Raw genomic sequence first — 18,200 nt, forward strand, 5'->3', positions numbered from 1 at the left:
GCATCAGTTCCGCTCCGCCGAACGGAAGAAAAATAGGGTTTCTTCCGTTCGGAAAAGCGGATCCGACTGACGCGGATGCTCCATCCGCTAACGGACGCGTTCCCATAGGGATTCATTACAAGTCCGTTAACGGACTTGTAATGAGCGGACGAACGGTCCGCTAGTGTGAAAGGACCCTTACAGCTCAGTTTTTTTTTTTTGTAAATATATACAAATTTGAATAATGCTAATGAAGTACACTTGTTAGAGAAACATGTGCCCTGCCATTGCTGACCACAAAATTCGAAATTTCCAGGTTCAGTACTTCTGAGCCACGGACCCAGAAGTTGTTTAAGTAAAAGGCAAAGTCTGAATCCCTTACCTCTAATCTTGCTCTGGGTCAGTGACTCAAAGTACCGAAGCCGGTGAATCAACATGACAGCCACACAATGGCATCCTACATATATACCCCATGGCAGGTACCCTTAATGAAAAGGTAAACTAAAGGCAGCATTAAATATTAACTAAAAATCAACATAATTAGTGACACAGGGCTGACAGCAGAAAGCATGTGCGATTCAAATGCGGCTGCTGCGAAGGTTTCAGTTGCACCCTCATGTAAACAAACCGAAAGAAAAAGACCTTGGCAGAAAATGAACATGCCACACAACAATGGATACACAGGTTTGGACTGTGCATGCGGTTAAATGAAGTCAGTAATGGTCAAAACTTTCAATCACATGTCTGTATGATAACCGTCTGATGACTTTAAAGGTACAGAGTCGAATCCATCGGATGTTCTCTAAAATAGAAAAAAAAAAAAATCATCATAAATACCCAAGGGTCTTGAAGGGGAGAAATAAAGACAGGGACAGTAGTAGAAAGACTATAAGCGATTATAGAAAAAACACGCACCTTCTTAGACAGTGACATAAACTTGCGCAGTATGGAATGGCGGTTATTGAATACGAGTTCATCCTCGGCATCCTCCCCCTCCATTATGGCACAGCTGTCAGCTGCCGGTAGCTCTCCATCCTTTGTTGGGGCATTCATCATTAGCCGCGAATACTTGTACTCCAAGCTAGGTAACAAGAGAAAAAAAAAACTCTGCATGATAATGTAAGAGAAGATTTGAAATGAAGGACCTTCTAACATGTATGAGATTATAGGCTTCCTTATAACACTATGTCCATGTTAAAGGGGTTGTAAAGGTTTATTTTCTAAATAGGTTCCTTTAAGCTAGTGCATTGTTGGTTCACTTACCCTTTCCTTAGATTTCCCTTCTAAATGTTTTTTTTCTTTGTCTGAATTTCTCACTTCCTGTTCCTCCTCAGTAAGCTGTTCTGGCTGACTAACCTCCAGCCAGATGGAGGGAAAACTTACTTAAGAGAAACAGGAAGTGAGAAATTCAGACAAAAAAAAAAAAAAACATTTAGAAGGGAAAATCGAAGGAAAAAGGTAAGTGAACCAACAATGCACTAGCTTAAAAAGGAACCTATTTAGAAAATAAAAAACAAACCTTTACAACCCCTTTAACCACTTATCTACTAGCCGCCGTCAATTGACGGCGGCATAGTAGCTCAGTTGTTCTGACAGGACGTCATATGACGTCCTCGTCTTTTAAAGCCGATAGGGAACACGATACTGTGAACACGATGCACGTGCCTGGCGGCCGCGATGGCTGCCGAGCACCCGCGATTGCCCAGTAACTGAGCAGGGACATGGAGCTCTGTGTGTAAACACACAGATCCACGTCCTGTCAGGGAGAGGCGACCGATGCTGTGTCCCTTGTACATAGGGACACAGATCGGTCACCTCCCCAGTCAGTCCCCTGACCCTACAGTTACCATCACTCACTAGGCTACACATTTAACCCCTTCTTCGCCCCCTATTTTTAACCCCGTCACATTTATACAGTAATCAGTGCATATTTATAGTCCTGAATGTTGCAGGGAATGCTGCCACGCCATTATATGGTGTCGTTCTCTGCAACCTTGTTCTTTGAACCCAGGGTGACTGAATGAGGGGTGGGTCTTCGATGCCCTGGGTTGGACACACATGGCCTTAAGCACAGATACCACTCAGTGCAGAATTCAGCTCTTGGCCGAGTGCTCACTCCTTGGTGCACTAAAACACAGGAAGGGATGCACTGCAACGGGACAGCCCTGTGTGCAAGGGGCCTAAGATGTTAAAAATAATTTATTTCTTTACCATTTGTCCAATTTTATTCATTTAATTTAGTGGTGGATCAAAACACACACACACACACACACATTTAACCACTTGCCAACCAGTCCAATTCTGACAATTCGCTCCTACATGTAAAAATCATAATTTTTTTTTGCTAGAAAATGACATAGAACCTCCAAACATTATATATGTTTTTTTTAGCAGAGACCCTAGAGAATACAATGGCGATCATTGCAACTTTTTATCTCGCACGATATTTGCGCAGCAATTTTTCAAACGCTTAGTTAGCCCAATTTTTTTGTTTGTGAAAGATGAAGTTACATAATGTGAAAGATAAAGTTATCTCGAGTAAATGGATACTCAACATGTCACACTTCAAAATTGCACACGCTCGTGGAATGGCGCCAAACTTTGGTACTTAAAAATCCCCATAGGCGACGCTTTAAATTTTTTTACTGGTTACATGTTTTGAGTTACAAAGGAGGTCTAGGGCTAGAATTATTGCTCTCGCTCTAATGTTCGCGGCGACACCTCACATGTGTGGTTTGAACACCGTTTTCATATGTGGGCGGGACTTACGTATGTGTTCGCTTCTGCGTGCGAGCACACGGGGACAGGGGCACTTTACAAAAAAGAAAATAACATTTTACTTCCTTTTTTTATTTTGACACTTTAAAAAAAAAAGAGATGTTGATCACTTTTATTTCCATTACAAGGAATGTAAACATCCCTTGTAATAAGAATGACATGATTGGACCTCTTTACAGTGAGATATGGGGTCAATAAGACCCCACATCTCACCTCTAGGCTGGGAAGCCTAAAAAAAAAAAAAAAAAAAAAAAAAGGATCACTGCTTCCTAGCCGAAGCGGCGCTGTTTTTTTGAATGCAGAGGCTGGGCCCCTCTCGCCACCCATAAGAACGATCAAGCGATCATTCTTATGGTGTAGGGAATCGCCGGACGAAAACTGCAATATCTGAATGATGCCTGTAGATGCACCCATCATTCAGATATACCCCCACAAAGCAGAGGACGTCTATAGACGTCGGCAAGTGGTTAAAAATAATTTTTATATATATATATATATATACATACACATACACACACACACACATACACACACCTCCATTTCATTTGTGAATAACTTTACCATGCTTTGTGCCAGAAAAATAATGTGCATTTAGAAACGGGACAAATCACAGAATTCTGTGATTAATAAGTTACAAGCAGCATTAATTCTCAGATAGAGAAACCCATTTTGGTTATTACAATTTTAGCCCAAATCTGGCAAGGTTTCATAATGCTCATGACTAAAATCACACGGGTTTAACCATATCCCAACCCCCAGTTCTTTCCATGGAGAAAACCGTGGAAACTCTCGCACCAAAAGACATTGGCTGTCATTCCTGGCAGGACCGCTGTACTTACAAGCACAACCCAGCTTGGCTTGGTAGGCAAGGACACTTGATATTCATATTTACTTCAATGACTATCAAGGATTTGGCTGTCGTATTTGCCTTGACAGCTCAGACCACAAAACTGGATGAATGCAGAGAATTGCAAAGTAAAAATTTCCACATTTGTATTTCAAGCCATTTGCCAGGGGCTCTATTTTGGAGTATTGTTGTTATTTTTATAGCAACTGCTAGAGCAGGGGCCATTTTATACCACACCTTGCTGCAATGCATGTGTTTTCAAGTGTTGAAGCATTTTGTGACGTGCTGCATTAGGCAGTAAATGGGCTGCAATGCACCTACATTCGCATAAAGCAGTGCAGACTTCATTTTTACCTCAGCACTCTGCACAGGACACAGTGGGCCAGATTCATGAAGCACTTACACCGTTTTTTTTGCGTGGCGTAAGTGCAGATTTGCACCGGCGGATCGCTGCGCTGTACCCAGAGAACCAGATTACGCCTCCAAATAGACTTCATCGCCTCGGTGTAACCTTTCCACGCCGGCGCGGCGTTGGCGCAGATTTACGCTGGTCGGATCTGGCGCGTCCATGGTTTTTGTGTTTTAAATATGCAAATGAGGTTTTTGGGCCGATTCATCAACTTAAGCTTGACCGGCGCAGGCTACTCCCGGTGCGCGGAGCTGAAATTTCCGGCGCCAAGTTACACCTCATAAAAGCAGGGGTAACTTTGCACCAAACTTGCAGAGGTCAGCTGGAGAGCAGCTAAAGCAGCAGCGTTACAAACGAACTGAGCAACAACACTTGCTGGACAACACATCTGTGTGCCAACATGCCAGGGGCAGCCACTCTGTGGCCCATAGAGGCGGTCCCCATGTTGGGAGAGGCCCTCAATAATTACAGCCCTCTCCTCTGGGCTGAAATTGGTCATCCGCCCACCTGAGGATTCCTCATCAGCCATAACTGCCCCACCACAATGCAAACGACCTAGCTTGGAAAAAAAAAGCTTCAGTACATTTGCACCTGTAGGGCGGAAGTCTGGGCTGATTTATGGACTGGGCGTTGCTAGTGGGCCGGCAGAGCTCAGGGCTCACGCCGGGGCGCAGTTCTGAGCATGTGCAGATTGGGGCATTTACCCCTGGATGTCACTGAGCATGTGCGGTCTAAAATGCGCCCCGGCGTGACCCCTGCGCCACGGTCGGCACTTCATTAGCATAGGGTGACTCCCATTTGGCCTTACCCCGCCTTACGCCGTCTAAAATCCGCCCTGCTGGGGCATCGTAGACAAAAAAGTTTCTTGAATCACCTAACTGCCGCTCCGCGCTGGACCGGTGTAGTCTAAAAATGATGCACCACGCCGGTGCAAATCTGCACCATTGTACATGAATCTGGCCCAGTGTGTTGTGGTGCACTGGGGTACCATTGAAAATGAATAAGTAAAAGTAGGTTTCTGCAATGCAGTGGTGTGAATAAACCCTAAAGAGTATGTGTAGCAAAAAAACAAAAACAACATTTAAAAAGAATGTTAACGGCAAATTCTTACTTTCGATTCTTGCTCCAAAAGTAAGCAGTAAGTGCTGTGAGTATCAGTGCAGAGCAAATACCACCAGTCACCCCCACTTTCAGCCAAAAATCTTCGGTCTTACAAATACTGACAGTTGATTCTGGAAGCTTCACACCACCGACACACAGCCGTGGCGTATGCCACAATGCAGTTGTCCTCTGAAAAATAAAACATTATAGTAAAGTTGTTAATGGGCATTTATATAGTGTGTGCTCACTGTCGCATCTGTTACCAAGCCTTTAATTTATTAGTCTTTTTTAGATCCATTTTTCCCCAGAGCCTTAAACAATGTACCCAGATACATATTTTTTTATTTTTGCATTCTTTTTATTCCAATACTTTAGGGGGCACAAAACATCACAAAAATGAGACCGAGAGCATAAAAGTCCATAACCCACTTGCATAGTTGCCAACATTTTCAAAAAATTTCCAGGGACACTTTGCAGCACAGCTATTAATTAATTACCACACTGACTTCTCCGAAGCTCCACCCACTCCGCATAATCTTCGCCTGGTGAAGATTATGCGTAGTGGGTGGAGCTTTGGGCACGTGAGTGTGGTAATTAATTAATAGCTGTGCTGCAAAGTGTCCCTGGACAAATGTTGGCAACTATGCACTTGAAGACAGGTAATGTTACAAGTAAAACACAACAAACATATCCAATAAGAATGGCATCGGTACAAGGTAAAGCACAGAAAGTTCTGACAAAAAAAAAAGTGCATTTGAATTATCCAATCCAGGAAGAGAGAGGGAAATGCAACACAATTGATAAATCATACACCTAAATTATACCTCAGACAGGAGGCTCATATCTTATGCATTATCTTTCTTTAATAATGCCCATAGCAGAAATACAGTAAACATTTATTATAACTTAAAAGAAAAAATCCAAAGAACTACCCTTCCCAGCAGTCCCTGGGCCAGCGTAGCCCCTCCCAGACCGTAATCTATATAAGGGACTGTCTGAGGTAACCTATTCCTCTTTCTTTCTGCTCATGGCAGAGCACACAAGATAAGTATTTCATGTACCTTTATTATTTACAAGATAGGTATTTCATGTACCTTTATCATTTACAGGATAGGTACTTCTTGTATCTTTATTATTTACAAGATAGGTGTTTCATGTACCTTTATTGTTTGATTGTATATATGGTCTCTGATACCGTGATTTTGTTCAGTCTTGACTGATATGTTTGAGGTATTGTGGAACATGGGGAGTTTCCCTGGAATTCCTCCCTGATACCGAATGCCCCGGTGTCAGGTATTTTGTCGGAATTGATTGTTCTGTAGTTTTTGGAAGATGTGGAATACTGGGGGTTCTCCCTGCTATCCCCCGTTTCTGCGCTTTATTTCTGTCTGCCTGACACTGGAGCGGTGTCAGGCAGATATGTTTGAGAGGCCACGTTTGTTTCCAATTCTTTGATTCTTTGCTCGGGTTTTTTCCCTTTCTTTGACGCCGGAGCACTGCGGCGTCCGTGTGGGATCCGCGCTGTTTTTCATTCGCTCCCTCGGCGGGCGCCATGCCTGGGCAACTGTCCCCCCCTCCCCCTCCCCACGCTCCCCTTCGCGCGCTCAGGTGGGGGGGCGGGGTCTCCGCCGCTCCTCTCCTCTCTTTCGGTGCCTCTCTCGGTATCGAGAGCGAGACGGGGGAGAACGGTTCTCATCGACCGTTCCGTCCCTCACAACCTCGGGCCAATAAGAACTCCAGAGGCCGTAGTCTCGCAAGACTTCGCCTCTGGAGTTAGAATCTCGTCAGGCTCCCCTCACACCGCAGGATGTCCTTCCCAGCGGTGTCGTAGCCAGGAACCTGCTGCTGTTTCACCATGCTTTCAACCACTAGATGGCAGTACATCTTTTCAGATATATATAAATATATATATTTCATTCCAATGAATCAATAAATAATTCAATATAATTATAAACAATAAATAATTCAATATATACTCAAATTATATTTCTGGGGAATTTATTCCCTACAACATATACCTTATTTATCCTAATAAATAAATAATCAATATGTAGATAGATCAATAAATCAATAAATTAAATAAAGAAATTATAGCATGTTTATCTCCGGGGAATTTATTCCCTACAACATACTCCTAATAAATAATGTATTAAATAACTATCTAAGGTTTAATGAATAAATACATTTATTATTAATGATATTATTATTAATATATATTATTACTTATAATATATAACTAAATCCATTATTCAATTTTACAAATAATAAATTATAGATGGATTATACAAATTATATATTCATTATATAAATAAATTATACAAATATGTATAAAAAATTGTATTGAATTGTACAAAGATTCTACAATTTAATGAATATCATGGCATTGTTCATGCCGGTACCCCGGATAGGGTGGACACAGTCCTAGGAGGCCAAATCTCAACAGTGTTACACAGTTGCCAAAACTGATCGGTAGACCAATCTTTACGACCATGGCGTCGGTTACCCCCGCCTGCACACCATATGCCCGGACCATCCGGCAACGGTCTACCGCCCCTGAGAAGGGCTGGGCGTTTCAAAACGCTGCCACGTTTCTGTGGCCCTTGACTCCCCCGACAGGGGAAGTAAATAATATGTCCCAGGCAGTACCCTACCCGGACTGCCGACCCACTGCCCTCCCAGACTCCGACCGACCCCCGAGCCTCGGGGAGATGCACATGCAGAGGCAGCGATCCGTTAGACGGACTAAGCCAGACCCATTCGTGGACTCTTCCAGAGTTGTCCGCGGAGTCGGAGGCGGCTAACACCTTGAGTCTGAGGTTGTAGATGATGAGAATGATGATGAGTGTTAGGGCAGTGGGCACATGGCGCTCTATGACGACGCCAACCCTGTTCCCAGGGTGACACTCTATGGATTCTCGTAGAGAGCCATTATAGATCCGGGGGCGATATGCCATCCACACTCCGATGACTGGGCACCTCCGCCCGAGGTGATCCAATATATCACATAATGGACCCGGAGATCGGTCGAAAAACTCACCGAATCATTTTCAGGGCGTAACCCCCTTCCTTTACCATTTATGGCTGTGCACACTCCCGAGGTGAACCCCATACCCTGGGGGTATCCCACCATACACGGGAAATCCCCCAAGCTGGGAATAGAGAGGTCCTTCGGATCATACAGACCAGGGCCTTGGATCTTTGGGACCTATCACCATCATCCCACACCTTAGTGAGCAGGCCACGCCGCTGAACAGCCGACTGACCTGTCCCAAATCGGGGCTGGGCCCAACGGGCGGTCGCCTCCTGGGATGCGTGGACACTACGGGTCCGACTGGACACCGCCGCTCGAATCTTAACGTGGCTTGTTCCCCAGCTGTCTCACCTAGCCGAATCAGACCCCGGTCCGACCACCGAGGTCAGGCTAGTCGGGATCACGCTGATTAAGATATTCCAAGACGGTAGGGCTCTATTCCATCCCGGATGAGCCCAAACGTCATCAAAGTCTAACACGGTACAGTGCCGGTCTATGAGGTTTATAGGACCGGAGATGGACCTAGTCCCTCTTTCCTCAGTCTTCAGACCTGAACACCGCCCTAATAGACAACGAATTGCAGGGCCTCTGGTTCACCCAAACGATAGTGGAGACGGACCCGCCCCCCCCCCCCCCCGGGTTTCCCCAACAACGTCTTCCTGGTCAGGAAAGGAGGGAGGTTATCGCCCGGTAGTAACTTGAGAAATCTCTCGTAATTACCGTATACAGTGACGACATTCTGCGACACAAAGGGTGAGGTTGATTATCTACTTGGACGACCTACTCTTAATGGCTCGTACCCCTCGCCTGGCGAACGAACACGCCTCCGGGACAGTCCCCCATAGATCACGGGGAATCTATCCTCTCCCCATCTCAGGAGGTAGAGTTTTAGGGTTCTTGGTGGACACCAACCTAGTGCTCCTTCGGCTACCCATGACCACTTGGCCGCCATCTGCACGAGGTCAGTATCGTGCTGGGCTAACGACGGGTATCCTTACGCGGACTGGCTCGCCTGGTCGGCCTGTTTCTGGCGTTAATCCAGGCCATTTGTCCAGCTTCTTTTCACTATCGAGACCTTCAGAGTCTCAGTCCCTACGTCTTTGCCAGGGGCTTCACTGTGCAGACGTCGTCACTCTGGACACGGAAGCCATAATTGAACTACGGTGGTGGCTACGTCAGGTCGACAGACGGCACGGCAGGTCCACCTGCAACTCCACGACGGATTCATCGTGGAATAGGTTGCCAACCACCTCGGTTGGGGTACTCGATGCGGTCCCTCGTCCACAGGAGGGGCGTGGCCCACAGCGGAGTCTCTGCTGCACGTTCACACGTGGAAATCCTGACGACCGCCTTGCCATCAGGACTCTAATGCCACACACGTCCACCTACGGTGTGTTCTTGCGTATGGACACCGTATCCGCGGTCCAGTACGACCTTCGCTTGGGGGGTCCTTGACCCAAAATCCTAACGGATCTAGCAAGATCTCTGACATTTCTGCCTGGAACGCGACATCGTTCCAGCTGCGAAATGTACCCCAGGCACTTCCGCTATGGTGTTAGATTGGAATTCTCGTTACCCGCCCAATTCCATCGACTGACGACTGCACCGGTCAGTGTTCCTGGCCCTTGCTCCCTTATGGAATCCTTTCTCTCCCCAGTCTGTACGGGGATCTGCACCCTCTATTCACGATGCACGTCCTACTTCTCTTCGCATGGTTGGGTTTTCGGGGTGTCGGTCACGGACAGCGACCTTTTCTTTTATAACGGGGGTTCCACTTGCCTTGATCTAGGCCTTGGGACTAGATATACATTTCGATCATCCGGAGGACTCTGGGTTAGTTGGTGATCAACGACAAGTTAACCTCATGAAGGCGTTCGTCTGAGATGACCAACTACCTGGTGGACTCGTTTGAGTCCGGGAGGTCCTATAGCTCCCCTGCGCCTTCCGCGCTGCGAACTCGGACTACCGATCCCTTGTAGACTTACTACCGGTGGGAAAAAAAACCCATGGTGTACCGACTTAGTAAGCGTTAAGTTTTAACGCCCATCACACCCAGGGTATCAACGCTCTTGGGAGGTGATCAGTGGTCCTGACCACGCGCCAGGACTGGGGGGACAATCTCACTCTGTCGGAGGTGATTGTCGTTTGAACTACTGCCCCCTCGTGTCTGATTCCGTCAGACGCATATCGGGTGTCACGACGTTGGCCATTCCAGGCGTCGGATCCCGCCTCGGAGAGTCTGGGTTTTTCCGTCGTGCGTAGGACAGCGGCGGGACTTCATCGCTTTTTTCTACCCGTTCTTCCCCGCACATCGTACTCCGTTGTCTACGGATTTCTTAGTCCTTCACGGTCCCACTGCGATCTTCGCATCTCTTCCTACTCCTCATTCCTACGCTAAACCTCAGTTTCCGGTTTCCTCAGCTACGCTAGCCAGAGGGGTACGATCAATCATGGAAATGGCAGGGTCTTACGTAACCCCGTTGGGCGCCCACCCCTCCAGAGGAGCGGTGGCTCCTAGGTCATCACCCCGGGCGGCTCCCTATAGGATTTACGGCTAGCGGCGGACTGGTAACCACGATTGCTTTCCGCCAATTCTGCTTGGATCGGAGGAACACATATCTATATCAATTTTGTAGTTGTTTCATTTGTTATCATCTATATATGCATTGTTATAGCTTTGAACTTGCATAAGATATGAGCCTCCTGTCTGAGGTATAATTCGAGATTTTCCTAGCTTGTGACGGAAAATATTGATTATATGAAGACAGGAGGCGAGTATCTTCCCTCCCGACCCAACCCTGTCACGAGGTTGTCTCTCTCTCGTTCTAGACTGTTGAACCACACACCCTGCAAGTCGGAGGCTGGTACGCCCCGGCAGTTCGTTTTCACTAACCCCGTCGGGATTGCTGTTCCGTTTCGATCCATGGGTTTAGTTCACCGCAGATGGAGGTTCCTACTACGTTCCAGATCCGGAGTCGGGATGCCGTTGACTGAATCCGTTGGTCCATGTTCCTGAAGACGACTGACCGGTCGGCTCCGAATGGTTTTGGTTTTCCTATAGTCCCCGTTGGGATGAAGTTGGTCCGGATGAAGTTGGTCCGTGTTGGCCTTGTCCTTTCGTTTCCTCCAGATTCAGATGTTGTGTTCCGGTCGGAAGGTTCCCGGCAGCCGCGGAGATGTCTAATTGGACTTTCGGTTCCTGTTTACACTAATTCGCATGAAGAAAGAGGAATAGGTTACCTCAGACAGTCCCTTATATAGATTACGGTCTGGGAGGGGCTAAGCTGGCCCAGGGACTGCTGGGAAGGGTAGTTCTTTGGATTTTTTCTTTTAAGTTACAATAAATGTTTACTGTATTTCTGCTATGGGCATTATTAAAGAAAGATAATGCATAAGATACTCGCCTCCTGTCTTCATATAATCAATATTTTCCGTCACAAGCTAGGAAAATCTCGAATTATGTAGTACACTCTTGCTTCAATGAAATGCAAGAAACAGGAATAAATAGTTCCCAGAACTACAGAATTCCTGTTCCAATGCCTGTGGATATCTGCTAAACATAACCCATATAATGGGCAAAAAGGGGATGTAGACCTGTCAGTATATTGGACTAAGTGGTTGTAAAGCTTCAGGTTTTTTTTTTTACCTAATGCATTTGCTGCACCGAGGTTTAACCACTTGAAGCGGGGGTTCACCCAAAAAAAATATTCTAACATTACATTGAGCCGAGTTGTGAGAATGACATTATGCTGTTTTTTTTTTTTATTTCCTTGCCGTACATACCGTTGTATCTATATTTTCACCGCGGCTTCTGGGTATGTAATCTGCGGGACTGGGCGTTCCTATTCACATGTTAATTTTTTGACATGCTTCCCACCGGCGCATACAGCACGTCACGAGTTGCCGAAAGAAGCCGGACTGTGAGTCGGCTCTATACGGCGCCTGCGCACCGACGTTCGGCTTCTTTCGGCAACTTGTGACGCGCTGTATGCGCCGGTGGGAAGCATGTCAATCAATTAACATGTGAATAGGAACGCCCAGTCCCGCAGATTACATACCCGGAAGCCGCAGTGAAAATATAGATACAACGGTATGTATGGAAAGGAAATGAAAAAAAACAGCATAATGTCATTCTCACAACTTGGCTCAATGTAATGTTAGAATCTTTTTTTGGGTGAATCCCCGCTTTAAGCCCCGGACCATTTGGCTGGCCAAAGACCAGAGCACATTTTGCGATTCGGCACTGCGTCGCTTTAACCGACAATTGCGCGGTCGTGCGACATGGCTCCCAAACAAAGTTGACGTCCTTTTTTTACCAAAAATAGAGCTTTCTTTTGGTGGTATTTGATAACCTCTGTGGTTTTTATTTTTTGCGCTATATACAAAAATAGAGTGACAATTAAAAAAATAAAAAAGCAATATTTTGTACTTTTTGCTATAATAAATATCCCAAATTTTTTGTTTATTTTTTAAAAAGCAATTTTTTTTTCTCAGTTTAGGCCGATATGTATTCTTCTACATATTTTTGGTAAAAAATAAAATCGCAATAAGAGTATATTGATTGGCTTGCGCAAAAGTTATAGGGTCTACAAAATAAGGGATAGTTTTATGGCATTTTTATTATAATTTTTTTTCTTTTACTAGTAATGACGGTGATCTGCGATTTTTATCATGACTGCGACTTTATGGCGGACACATTGAACACTTTTGACACATTTTTGCAGTTGGCAAAAGCAGAACAGGGGAATGCTGACTGCAATCGCGGGCCAGCCGGGAGCATCGAGTTCCCGTGACCCGCGGGCGCACTCATAAGGCATGCGGCGGGGCGGGTGCGCCCGCTGGGTGGATAATTTATAGGGACGTACAGGTACGCCAATTTGCCTGCCCGTGACATTGTGTCGAAGTATATCAGCAAGTGGTTAAAAAATAATAATAAAAATAATAGTACCTGCAGCTCCCCCCAGCCCCCCAAAATACTTACTTGAGCCAGATTCAGTGAGAGCAGAGGGAGCCATTGGCTCCTTCGGCTGTCATTCAAATCCAGGGATGATGGAGTAAGCCTGCCTTACTCTATCAAAAATGAAAATAAATAAATAAAGTGTTGCCTATAGTTCTACTTTAAGCACAAGTTTTTAATAATTTTATGCAGAGAACGAAGAAGATAGAAAACATATAGCATAGTGAGGAAAGTTTGTGGTCCAGGATGAAAGGACAGTCAAAATTAGGCCAGGATACAGCACTGCCAGAATCCCCAGGTGACCCTCATTTCCTCCAACAGGTCACTGGCGTGGAGGAGTACATTGCATGAAGTTTGTATCTTAATTCTTGATACTTATTGTAGCACCCTGCTTCCAATGAGTGGGTGCTATATGTTCAAATTATAGTTGTCTGAACAATAGTTTGGCTCAGAAAGATTGTATTCAAAATTATGGTTCTGTTTCAGTTTAGCTGGGTTGCACATTTTTCCACTTGACAGGTGTCACTGTCACCACTGGTCAAGGTTGGAAATGCAACAGGTTGAATGTATTGGGTATTCCTTTTTCAGAAGTGAGTGACTCAGAGGGCGTGGTCAACCCACTGTGCATTCTGGGAGAGGGTACTTAAGGGGCAGACACCATTTTGCGGAGTCGGTTTTGCCTGATATGGACCTGAGGGCCCTCCTGGCCTCAGGGATGTGTTGGCGGTCTCCGCCTCGGTTTCTGCAGACTCTTCCTTCAGCATTGAGTCTATACTGATGCACTGACATTCAGATACTGAGCCAAAGAAAGTGTCGATGGACTACAAGTGCAGTGATCACTGCACTTATTTTTCATTGAGAAGATACAGGTCCATCTACTGCGGTCAGACAGGCTTTGTAATTCATAAATTTACAGATCACAAATTTCAAAAGTTTGGGGGTGGTGTGCCGTTACACCACGTTACATCCTAAAAGTAGGTGTAACATGTACCATAGTGCAAAAGGTGGAGTTAAACTTTGAATGGATGCTAAATGTGAAGGATGCTTCAGTTTAATTCTCCCTGCTCGTTATGCTGTGTGTGTGTGTTAGAGGATTTCAGGTGTGACTCATTCCTCGGCTAACAGGCTGTTGATATGGTAATGACCTTTCCTCAGCCAGTCCTAGTTCAAAGGGTAAATGGTCTAGTGTGTTGTGTGAAGAAGCCCTGTGGTTACTGTTTACTGTTATTAGAAGGGGCTCATGTTAATTATTCTGATTGCTTCATTGTGGTCAGGCTGTCTAGATAATGTATTCTGTTACACCTAGTAATTAACTCCACTGATGTCACTATCTAAAGAAAATGTGTTTTCAGAATCGGCTCCGAAATGTCTGCCCATGATCTGTATGGAAGCCCCAGTGTAAGGGGGGGGCGGAGATTTGTCATTGTAACAGTTTTGGAAATTACATATAAGCTCTGTGTTATACTATTAAAGTCTGTCTGGTTCCAGCATTCAGCCTTGGCTCATGTGTGGATGATTCTGTGATGTTCTGTTATGGGAAGAAGGGACTGTTTGACGGGGATATCATACCAATACCATCACAATTGGTTGGCAGCAGTGGGATTTTCCCTTCTATTCCCCTTTACACCCGGATTCCAAGCAGACACTGGAAGAACTACTGGAAGTTCGTGGAAGGATTGCTAGCAACAAAACCAAGCGGGTCATCATAGCAGAATTAATGGAGCTAGACCAGGAGGACGGGATTGCAGCAACGCCAGCAGTACAAGAGATGGAGACACCAGTGATTCAGGAAGAGGAATCGCCAGCCAACAAGCTAATGAGAGAGAAGCTAGCATGGTTCGGTCCGAACCCAACGGCGGATGTGGTGCTGAAAGTGATGGACCTGTTAGTAAACGCAGAGCTACAGTTAAAACTGGCAGCAGTCCAACAAGCAGCCGCACATTCTCCAAACAGTGAGTACAGCATAGCAGACGCAAGGAAGATTCCGTTTAGCGCTTTTAAAGCTTTTGATGAAAAGGACTGTGAAATTGCCAACTACCTGGCAGATTTTGAGAGACAATGTAACCTGCACCGAATAGCTAGAGGAGAGTGGGTTGCAATATTGTCAGGCAAACTGTCAGGCAAAGCTTCTGATGCTTTCCGGACCGTGCCAGATCAGGATATCCATAGCTACGCCCGGGGTTAAAGAAGTGCTCCTGGCTCGTTATGCAGTAACCCCAGAGTCCCACCGACAGAAGTTCAGGGACTCACGCAAAACCACGGAAGACTCTTACGCGGAATGGGCATGCCAGTTAACCCAGTTAGAGGCCGACAGGGATAACAGCAGCCAGACCACCACCGCAGAGGACATTTTGCAACTAATGCTCCTGGAGCAATTTTACAATCACATCCAGATGGACGTCAAAGACTGGGTGAGAGATCGCAGGCCCATGACTCTACCAGAGGCCACGAAATTGGCGGATGCATATGCGGATACTCGCAAGACAAACCAGATCACACCACGGGTACAACCTCCACGACCAACGGCGCCCTCACACCCACCAGCCGCTAGATACCAACCTCCTGACAGACCGATGACATCTAGCCCTCGCTATCCACGCCAGGAGGACAACGAACAACGCTGCTTCCGGTGCAAACAGCTGGGTCACTTCAAGCAGAATTGCCCCCTGAATGACAACACCAGGTCAAATTGGTCTCAACCTGGGTACCGCCCACCAGCAGCAGCCCATTGTGTAGACTCGGCTTGGGATCTCCAGGAGCTGGGTCCGGAAGAACCATTGGGCACCCCTTACGAAGCCCTCATGGTACAATCTGTTATTACGGACAACAGGGAACACCATTGTCAGCTGGTCATGGGCGACAGCCATGAGCCGGAGGGGCCCTGGAGGGAGCTGGGCAGAAAGAGGCACCGCCGGCCACCCTCCAAGAAGAAGAGGTCCTGGAAGCCGTATAACAAGCTGACCTGGGAGGAGAAGAAGCGACTGGAGGAGAGGGAGTCGCAGCGGGCGTCCCAGATGCGGGCCGAGATGTTCGCCAAGGGCCCACCGGTGGCCCCTTACACCACCACCCAGTTCCTGATGATGAAGGACCACGTGGAGAGCCTGCAGGACATGAGCAAGCAGGAGCTGATCCGTGAGTACATGGAGCTGGAGGAGTGCATAAGCCGCATGGAGGAGGAGAACAACCACCTGAGGTCACAGCAGGCTGACCCCCCCAGGCTCCATGGACTGGAGATGGAGCTGGAGAAGCTTAAAGAGGAGAACCGGCGGCTGCAGAGGGTGGCTGACCCTATGGGGCACTGATTTCCCCCCCCCCCCGAACTCTGAGCACCAGTGCTACAGCATTTCAACAAATATAACTTTTCCTTTTTTTTTTTATGAATCTCCTGTGATTGTCACTTCAGAGCCATAACCTGCCCCTCCCATAGCGGGACACCTAGACGGCGGCGCACTGACCCATTCGCCGTCTTCACTCTGACTTCTGGTGACTCTGCAGATCGCACAAAGACTTGGGGACTGACCGGCGTGTGATCTGACGACCCGGTGGCATACCTGAGTCTGAAGCAGTTGCCAAGGGAGGTCAGTCACGCCAAACGGAGTTAACCTCGGACTAAAAGCTCTGAACCCGTCAACCCTACTGGACCAGGGAAGGTCCAACCGGGTTGCCGGAGCAGGGAGAAAAAGGGGGGCCATTGTGAAGGATGCTTCAGTTTAATTCTCCCTGCTCGTTATGCTGTGTGTGTGTGTTAGAGGATTTCAGGTGTGACTCATTCCTCGGCTAACAGGCTGTTGATATGGTAATGACCTTTCCTCAGCCAGTCCTAGTTCAAAGGGTAAATGGTCTAGTGTGTTGTGTGAAGAAGCCCTGTGGTTACTGTTTACTGTTATTAGAAGGGGATCATGTTAATTATTCTGATTGCTTCATTGTGGTCAGGCTGTCTAGATAATGTATTCTGTTACACCTAGTAATTAACTCCACTGATGTCATTATCTAAAGAAAATGTGTTTTCAGAATCGGCTCCGAAATGTCTGCCCATGATCTGTATGGAAGCCCCAGTGTGAGGGGGGCGGAGATTTGTCATTGTAACAGTTTTGGAAATTACATATAAGCTCTGTGTTATACTATTAAAGTCTGTCTGGTTCCAGCATTCAGCCTTGGCTCATGTGTGGATGATTCTGTGATGTTCTGTTATGGGAAGAAGGGACTGTTTGACGGGGATATCATACCAATACCGTCACACTAAACCCCCACCCTTTTTATTCCTATTGAACATAATCTCACAATCATATGAATATACTACTCCTAATAAAAGGAGATCAGACCTATTATTTAAATAAAGCAAAGCAAATACTGAGGAGACACTGAAAACATAATATATATATATATATAACATTTTAGTATAGTTATTTCTTCACACTCGATTTCTGAATAGATCAAAGAGTGGCCATGCTCAGGTTAATAACAGCAAGCAGTTTGTTTGATTCAAATGCGCTTGTAACAAATTGGAACACAATTTAAACATCTGTAATGAATAACTAACTTTCACAAATCAGAGAATGCTAAATACATATAAAAAAAATATTGTGTAAAGGCAATTAAAAAAAAAAATCTACATAATCAAAAGAGTTTATGATGACACACCTGGATTCCATGCTGACAGACACTTGTGATGATATGGTAATCATTGACAGTACAAAGAGGACACGCCTTTTCTGTCTCCCACAGAAAATGAAATACACAGCCATCACAAGTTCCTTCTGGGCAGTGCCTGGAAGACAAAATTTGTGTTGTTATGTCAGATCCATTAGCTATTTCTTCACATTAAAGATGCTCTTCAGTCTGTAAAAAAATGTAAAAAGTCAACAGCCACAAATGCTGTAACTGCTGACCTTTATTATAGGGAAATTTACATGTCCCGGGATCCAGTGCTGTCCTCTCCCAAGTCGGTCTTCGGGTCACCGACACTGGCATGCCAGCTGGGACTCCTTGTGGCTTCACAGCAGCTTCCCCATACATGTGTGAGTGGTGCTGAACTTTGTGAATGGTCCTGCAGCCTCTTGAGTCTGGGGTGTGTCAGGGCATTATTTCTGGGCTGTTA

The 18,200-nt window shown here is 46.1% G+C and overlaps 1 protein-coding gene across 1 annotated transcript in view; it reads right to left on the minus strand.

The window, feature by feature from the left end:
* Positions 1–201: 201 nt before the first annotated feature.
* The window catches only part of ELAPOR1 (endosome-lysosome associated apoptosis and autophagy regulator 1), a 103,430-nt gene continuing 85,431 nt past the window's right edge, over positions 202–18,200 (minus strand). Inside the window, exons 19-22 of the mRNA XM_040337755.1 lie at positions 17,744–17,870; positions 5,125–5,303; positions 895–1,060; positions 202–781 (exon numbers count right to left, since the gene is read on the minus strand). Coding sequence (XP_040193689.1) covers positions 716–781; positions 895–1,060; positions 5,125–5,303; positions 17,744–17,870 — 538 coding nt within the window. The 3' untranslated portion in view covers positions 202–715. The remainder of the gene's footprint in view (positions 782–894; positions 1,061–5,124; positions 5,304–17,743; positions 17,871–18,200) is intronic.

This window comes from Rana temporaria, chromosome 2, assembly GCF_905171775.1.
Source record: "Rana temporaria chromosome 2, aRanTem1.1, whole genome shotgun sequence".
Lineage (NCBI taxonomy): Eukaryota > Metazoa > Chordata > Amphibia > Anura > Ranidae > Rana > Rana temporaria.